The sequence below is a fragment of the Juglans microcarpa x Juglans regia genome, chromosome 2S (genome assembly GCF_004785595.1).
Source record: "Juglans microcarpa x Juglans regia isolate MS1-56 chromosome 2S, Jm3101_v1.0, whole genome shotgun sequence".
Lineage (NCBI taxonomy): Eukaryota > Viridiplantae > Streptophyta > Magnoliopsida > Fagales > Juglandaceae > Juglans > Juglans microcarpa x Juglans regia.
Window position 1 is genome coordinate 177196 of NC_054597.1, and position 8385 is coordinate 185580.

Consider the following 8385-nt stretch of genomic DNA (forward strand, 5'->3'; position numbering starts at 1 on the left):
AGAAAATAAAATTGTTATCGTGATCACTAATGATCTATATAGTGGAAAATGATTCTACTATGAGTTTGTTTCCCTAAAACTTAAACGCTTGGATATTTGATTTGATTTTTTTATTTTTTTTAATGGTTAAGGAATTGATTATTAGTGAAATAGTATATTTTTTTAATTTTTAAAAAATATTTCAAATAAAAATTAAAAAGTGCAATTTACACTAATGATAAATTTGAGGGGACAAATTCATATATATATATATAAGATATATAAATTTGAAATAAAAGATTTATTCTTTATCAGAGACAGATCATTCCATTCTATACTAAATTATAAAAATTTATGTTAAATCTTAACTTTAAAAAACGACAATAAATATTATTGGAATTAGTCTCAAACGCAAAGTTAATTACGCCTTGTCTTTTTCTCTTAATCGATATATCATCAATTATATATCTCTTTTTATTATCATTGAATGGAAATTAATTGTATAAAGCCACATTATTAAGTTCCATTTCATGTGTTATATATCATGATTAGGTTAAACTTATTAAAAAATAACATATGTATTTAAAAAAAAATTATATACTATATAATCATCAAATTAAGCAGTTTGGAATTTGTACCACTCCTATATATGAAACTAAGCCATCAAATATTCGATCAATCAAACACTATTAACTCATTAAAATGTATAGGATAACCATGAATTTTCAACGGCGATTATAATATATAGGTTACCATTTTAAGCAATTAGACAACTAATAGGTTTGGTGGGTGAGATGAGAATTTTTTGTTTCAGATGAAAATTTTAAATGTTATTTTTTAATATTATTATTGTTTTGAGATTTGAAAATGCTGAATTGAGATTTGAAAAAGTTTAATTATTTATGAGATTTTGTGTGCGAGTTTGAAAAAATTGTAATGATGAGATGAGATGAAAATTTTATGTCTCATTCATTCCATGCCCCAAGTCTCAACAAGAGCAAACTAGGGCTATGTTTGTGTGTATGTGTGTACACACGTAAAATGTATAGGACAATTCAAGCAATATTAATTGAGACCTGTCCTAGCCAATTAAAGATCAATGGAATTATCTAAGGCACAAAAGGTATGGCAAAAAGGGTTATATGTCCTTTAAATTGGATATGAGCAAGGCCTACGACTGGGTGGAGTGGAGTTTTTTAGACAAAATAATGCTTAAACTAGGATTTGCTCATGATTTTGTGCAGTTGGTTATGCAATGTGTGACAACTGTGTCCTTTTCCATTTTGATTAATAGAGAGCCTCATGGTCCTATTATGCCTACTAGGGGGCTTAGGCAAGGGGACCCCCTTTCCCCTTACCTTTTCCTTCTATGTACTGAGGGTCTCACTGCTTTGTTAAAGGATGCTGAGAGTAAACAACTAGTGAAGGGAATAAAGGTTTGCCGAGGGGCTCCTGCTGTGAGCCACTTGTTGTTTGCGGATGATAGCATAATTTTCTGTAAAGTTGATGTGCAAACTACCAGACATATTCAGGGGGTGCTTGAGAAATATGAGGCGGCATCGGGACAAAAGGTTAATAAGGAAAAAATTGCAGTGTTTTTTTCTAGGAATGTGGATGCTGGGCAATAGAGGGAGTTGTTGAATTTGTGGGGTGTTAGGACTTTCCAACAATATGATAAGTATCTTGGGCTGCCTAACTTGGTTGGGAGGTCCAAATCTCTTCCTTTTGCCGACATAAAAAGGAGAGTATGGAATAAACTACAAAGCTGGAAGGAGAGATTGTTATCACAAGGAGAAAGATAAGTTGTTATTAAGGCAGTAGCTTTATCGATCCCTACATATGCTAAGTCATGCTTCAAGCTACCTTTGGGTTTATGTAGGGAATTGGAAGGAATGATGTCTAGGTTCTGGTAGGGACAGAAGGGAAATAAACAAAAAATGCATTGGTTAAGCTGGCAGCATTTATGTGCTTCAAAATTCAGATGGGGGGTTTAAAAGTTTACACTCCTTTAATAAAGCTCTCTTGACTAAGCAAGGATAACGAATTTTACAAAATGAGGAGTCTTTGCTGCAAAGGATTTATAAAACTAAATATTTTCCCAATAATACATTCTTTCAAGCAAAGTTGGGGTGCATCCTTCTTATGCATGGAGGAATGGTCACTAGAGGGACATCGATGGTGAGTACGGTCTGGAGTCTCTATTTCTATTTGGAATGATTATTGGGTTCCAAGTCATAAAAGCTTAAGAAGGAGTGCTGAGATTGGGCTTCCTGCTTCTCAAAAGGATGTAATTGTGGATAGCCTTATATGTCATGACATAAGAAATTTGAGGTTTGATACTGTTAGAGCTCTCTTTGATCTAATGGTAGCTGAGGAAAGCTTGAAGATTAGATTGTCTTTTATGTCTTGTAGTGATAAATGGATATGGATAGAGGAAGTAAGTTGATGTTTTACTATGAAAAGTGCTTATAGGCTATTTTAAGCTTTGAGTTTGAGGGAGATAGTTGAACCATCCATCTAGGTGCAAGATAGGCACATGTGGAAGAACCTATGGAAGATGAATGTGCCAAGGAAGATTAAAACTTTTGCATGGCGAGCCTGTAGGAATATTTTGCCTACACTCAAAAATCTGAGGCACCGAAAAATTGAAGTGGAAGGAGGTTGCTGTTTCTGTGGAGAAAGGGGTGAAGATGTTTCTCATGTTCTATCCTCAGTTAAGTGAGATGTGGCGGTGGTTTGGTCCAATAGATTTAAGGCTCCAACATGATAAAAGCTTTATGGATAATGTGAAAGGTGTGTTAACTACTGGAAATGGAGCAGATTTTACCCTCATGTTTGTACTGTGTTGGGGCATGTGGTATCGAAGGAATAAGTTGAAGGTGGAAAGTGAGAACATCACTCCCTATGCAGCAGCAAATATGGCTATTTCTTTGTACGAATCTTTCTCAGTTTGAAAGGTTTCTAATGTTGCAGCTGGGAAGAACCTGTGCAGGTGGATATCACCTCCTTCTGATTTTCTGAAGCTCAATGTTGATGGGGTGATCTTCACAGAGTATAAAAAGGCTGGAATTGGAATGGTTTTACGGATAGCAATGGTAAGGTGGTGATGGCAGCAATTGTCTCTGAACCTGCAGTGAATGAATCAGCTACCATTGAGTTACTTGCTGTATTTTGGGGATTGCAAACGTGCCTTCCATTGGGCATCCCTAAATTAATTGTTGAGTCTGACTGTTTGCACATTGTTCAAGAATTGAAAGCTGCCAGGAGTTTTCATCTTTTAAAGGTAATTTAGTTACGAAGGTAAAGAGTCTAATGTGCCTTTTCCAAGAAGTGATCATCGAACATGTACATCGAGAAGGTAATGATGAGGCTCATTGTTTAGCTAGGTATGCATGAAATGTATTGGATGTTTAGATGTGGTGGGGTGCTATCCCTGAGTTTGCTGGTCATGCCATGTGGCTTGATCATATTATCATGTAAGGATGTTTTATGAAATTGGAATGAAACTGTTCTGTTTATCAAGAAAAAAAAAGATCAACGGAATTAGAACATTTGGTTATACACGCATGCATGCATTGCTAATTAATATTGGAGTTAGCTAGGCTGATATATAATTAATTCATAGATGTAGCTCCTAGCCTTTATATATCCTTAAATGAAATCACATAGATGATACATTTTCTCATAATTTCATTCTACTGCCTTATCTCTAGAGAACTTGTGGGAAATGGGCAATTTATTGTAGTGCGGCATGCATGCATGCATTTGTGTGTCTGTGCGAAGCATTTCAAATGACAAAAATGCTGCAGCAATATTGAGTGGCTGGCTTTGAAATAGAGATCGAAGTACTACTGTGGCTTCCTCGTATATATATACATGAGAAAGATCGATGGAACTTCCACTTGCCATGCAATTCAAAAGCGAGACTTTGGCATAAATTTTGGGGAAGAAAACCCAGGTTTCTCGTGATTCCTTTCCATTCACCGTACCTACTCGATCCCCATTAATTGAACTTGAAACTGATCATCATCCCATCCCACTTTTCAATTCCCTAGCTCTCCTTCAACGATATATATCCTGCTTCGATCCCATGCAGCAGCTTACACTTGTCAATTTAATTTCTCGATCTCTAGCTAGCTAGCTAGCTAAACCAGCAAATTCGCCAAACTTCATTATGCACGAGTCATGACAGAGTACTTGATCACGAGAAAAGGCCTTTGACTGGCCACAGGTGATAATGATGATTATGCATCATTTTAGTGTTGAAAATGCTCAAAAGTCTCTCAAAGCCAGCCAAACTGGCCGGCGCTATGGTTGGGTTGCGTTGCCAACAGCCAACCTAGCTAAATAAACTAATTCAATTTCTAGTTCCGCAATTTGAACCTAATTCCTAACGTACGTCATTATGATCGACAACTTGGGAGTGTCAGTCCCAGCTGGCATGCATATATATTCACGTGATACTACGTACTGTGATACATGCACACGTGGCACACATGCAACTAATTGGGTTGTTGGGACAGGCTAATCAAATATATATGGGGTTCCTGATAAATGCCACATGCATGCAATTGCAAAGCCAAAATCATGCATCGACGTTGTACCCGCCGCGTGTGGTTGCATTGGAACTTGGCTGTTACATGCTCGATCGTCGCGCGACACATGTGAATTGGATGATGACCATGTGGTACGCGATGGCGGGTTATCTCACTTCTCTGAGTCGTTCCTACATAGAAATACCAAGAAGCTGCCTCGTTCTGGCCCCCATGCATGATCAAAAGCCATGAACACAACTTCCTATCTGTGTACTCTGGATTGTCCGATCGACTCTTAATTCACTCCCTCAACACTTGCTTCTTATAATATATTCTTCCTTCACCCTCCATCCCCTTTTATATCAAACTTTTTTGCACTTGTGAAAATCATTTCCATGTTTTTTCTGAAATATCTCTCTCTCTCTCTCTCTCTATTTATATATATATATATATATATATATATATATATAATGTGGATCATAATAGCTAGGCCAGCATATAAATAAATATCTGAGGTCTTTTAATTCTAACTACAACAATATGATCTGCATATTATATGTATATGTTGCACCGCTTGTGAGCCAATAAGTAAAATGTAGGGCGCTAACTTTAGCTACTAACAAAAATGAATGGTGTTAGTACTGTGCCCTCAGCCCTATCTGACACTAAATTTTATTTATTTAAAAAAAAAAAAAAACTTGGAGCATCCGATCTAGATACATCATATATATTAATCATGATCCGTGTCTCTGATCATCATGTACTCCAAGGCGCTGGCTATTCAATATCAATATATCATAATTAGATCACTTTAATTCAGGAGTTATGGATTTTAAATGTAAAAAAATAATTGAATTTGCAGTTTACAGGGAACGTACGATATTATTGGTCCCTAGCTACTAGCTTCTCTCTTTTTCTTTTTCAGATATATATTTAAGAGATATATATGTTCAAAGTTTCCCACAGTTCAATGAATAGTCCTCCTCGCAGAGCCATTGGCCTGGTTGAGTGAGTTCATCTACGGCCGGGGCCGGGTTACATTTTGAAGGGCTGTTAATTGAGCATATAGAAACGTACGCTTCAGGCCCTGACTAAGCCCGATCGAGTTGTGTCGTCGGACGTCCATTAATTAATTAATAATATATATACCTAGCTAGCTACATGCATGATTACATGATATAACTGGATCGTATAATTAGAATATATAGCAGTACTATATATATATATATATATATATATATGGCTTTAGAATATTATTCATATCGCGCTTATAATAATCAATACGTGTCCAGCTATATATATAATTTATAATCTAAACATGATCAATTAATTAATTCATGAGTCACGGATGAATTAAAACGGAAAAGAAGCTGATTCTGATAATATCAATTTGAAAATTAAGCTGGCTAGCTGGCTGAAGATCAAGAGCAAAGACATGCTGCATGCAATTGCATATAATATGCCTCCGCCAGGATGACAATACCAATTATATGTATATATATCATATCATGTGTCGTTACACAATCTGATGATCATGATCAGGAGAAGGGAACCTAAGATTTTTATAGCAAGTGAAACCTCCATCCACGACCAGGTTATGACCTGTTACATACTTGGCTTCGTCTGATGCCAAATACAAGGCTGCCCGGGCAACGTCTATTTCTTCACACTTAGCCCCCTTCAGCTCCCCGAGCCCATTCACTATTCCCACCACTTGCTCCTTTGTCGCCCCTTTGTAAAATTTGCCTATTTGGCCCACCGCCATTGGAGTTGGAATCGGTGCCGGTGAAATGCAATTTATCCTCACCCCAGCTCCGCATAGCTCACTGGCCACCGACTTCACTATCCCATTTATTGTATACTTGGATATCGTATATGGGTGTGGCCCCAGCCCTCCCATTACCCCACTTATGCTAGACGTACACAGAATGGAACCCGACCCCATCGGTATCATCACTCTCGCTGCATGCTTTATCCCCGCAACCACGCCTCGCACGTTGATCTCCATCACCCGGTCAAACTCCTTAAGGTCCATCTCCGCAATGCTCGGTGGCATCGACGTGCCTGCTATTCCGGCATTGTTGTACATTATGTCAAGTTTTTTATGGCGGGACACCGCGGCATTGACTGCGTCCTCTACTTGAGACTCCACGGTCACGTCGCATTCCACAAAGTGAGCTGCAGGGCCCAGGTCATTAGCGACCTTTGGGCCAAGCTCAGTGTCTATATCGGCAATGACGACTTGGGCCCCATGCTGAATGAATTCTTGGGCAGTGGCCCTACCAAGCCCGCTTGCCGCCCCTGTTATTAGGGCAACTTTTCCTTCTAGCCTGCTTTTTGGGAGAGAAAAGCCGAAGTATCAATCACCGCAAGTCTCCTCCTCGGGTTTGAGAGGGAGCTATATATGTTTATGAAATGATCAGAGCCTCCTAATTCCTGTTCTTTTTTCAAGTCTTTAATATTGAAAACTCAGATGTATGTGCTAATTTAAGTAGATTGCCATTACTGCAATTTTAAGTGCTTAATTCACGATTTGTTACATTCTAATTATCTGGGTCGATCGGTTTAAAAGTGATTTGGCAAGCACCCATCACTGATCGCAATGGGGAGGGACTGATAGCTATAGTTACAATCATGTCTATATATGCAATTAATTAAGCACCTTATTTATGGAGCTGATCATAAGCGCGCTGTGTGACACAAAATTAAACTTTTCTAACCCATCTAAAACTAAAAGGACAAAGTAGAACAAACACCACAACCACGAAATGTGTGAAAACAAAACTGGGTGTGACATATATATATATATATATATATATATATATGTATTTTTTTAAAAACATAACGAGTCTAATCGATATATTCATGAGTTCAAGTTTAGTCCTTTCTCGAGTCCCTTTAAAGATTTGGTTTACGTTGAAAAACAAAAATCTGGTCTTCGGACCTTCCACCTGCTTGATGGATTTTTAAAACCATATATATTTGAATCATTTTTTTTATTTTTATTTTGGAGAGAACCATAAAGGATAAGAAAAGATCAAAACCAAAACGTAAATCCAGTAAGGAGAGATGAGGAGTGAACTAGTAAAAGAACTTGTTACTTACCTTCCTCTGCCTCCTGTTGAATAAAATCTCGTAGTACGCTTACAAAGCAAAGCATTACTCATAAACTTGAAGTCTCTGCAAAAGCCCAAAGCCAAATTAACAGATATTAATTGTATGTAATAAGTGGGAAGAAATGCACAAACGCAGAAATAGGAGCAAGAGATAATATATTAGGTTTGAGCCGTTAACTGTGCAGACCTGGCTAATGATTTGAGCATGTCGATGGCAGAGATCCAAAGGAAGAGCACTAGATTATAAGTGTTAGACCCTTGTTGGATCTCAAAAACTCTCTCACTGCCGCTGGAAGATGGGAAGCAAAGTATATATTGAGGGAGGAAAGAAAACGTTTTTGCGGTACTAGTATTAGACACACATTTCCATGCGAGAGAGAGAGAGAGAGCTTGAACATTGAACACGGCATTTGTGACCTGTCCTATTTAATGATCATCATGCTTGAAAGAGTAAAGAAAGTGGTCATATATATTTTTTTATTTGATATTTTTTATAGGGTAGAACAAATTAGATACTTCAATTGCGTCTTCTTTCGCTACCATGTTTAATTAATTTAAAAAAAAAAATCTATTTATCGTATTATTTTATAATATAACATTAGATGATAATTATAAATAAAATATAAAAAATAATTTTTAATCATCTAATAATATGTCATAAAATAATTAGAAAATAATAACAATTAAGAAGATGAATTACCCTTAATTTGAAAGGCAAAAATAACGTTTTTCCAATGGCAGAGAAAGAAATAAAT

At 36.9% G+C, this 8385-nt stretch overlaps 1 protein-coding gene across 2 annotated transcripts; it reads right to left on the minus strand.

Annotated features, from left to right (window-relative positions):
* Positions 1-5993: 5993 nt before the first annotated feature.
* LOC121251418 (secoisolariciresinol dehydrogenase-like) lies at positions 5994-8028 on the minus strand. 2 transcript variants are annotated; one of them, XM_041150671.1, is made up of 3 exons: positions 7818-8028; positions 7620-7694; positions 5994-6847 (listed from the first exon to the last, which is right to left on the minus strand). In XM_041150671.1, the coding sequence occupies exons 1-3, from the start codon at positions 7835-7837 to the stop codon at positions 6031-6033; spliced, it is 912 nt and encodes a 303-aa protein (XP_041006605.1). In that variant the 5' UTR covers positions 7838-8028; the 3' UTR covers positions 5994-6030. The 2 variants fall into 2 exon arrangements, with proteins under 2 accessions (XP_041006605.1, XP_041006606.1); XM_041150672.1 differs by having other exon boundaries at positions 5994-6844; positions 7818-8027.
* Between the last annotated feature and the right edge of the window lie 357 nt (positions 8029-8385).

Excerpts from the sequence above, each read along its gene's own strand:
- LOC121251418 (XM_041150671.1), bottom strand. The coding sequence starts at position 7,837 with ATGCTCAAATCATTAGCCAG. Across the intron at positions 7,695-7,817 it reads ATGCTCAAATCATTAGCCAG|AGACTTCAAGTTTATGAGTA; the intron begins GTCTGCACAGTT and ends GGGCTTTTGCAG. Across the intron at positions 6,848-7,619 it reads TCAACAGGAGGCAGAGGAAG|CAGGCTAGAAGGAAAAGTTG; the intron begins GTAAGTAACAAG and ends TCTCCCAAAAAG.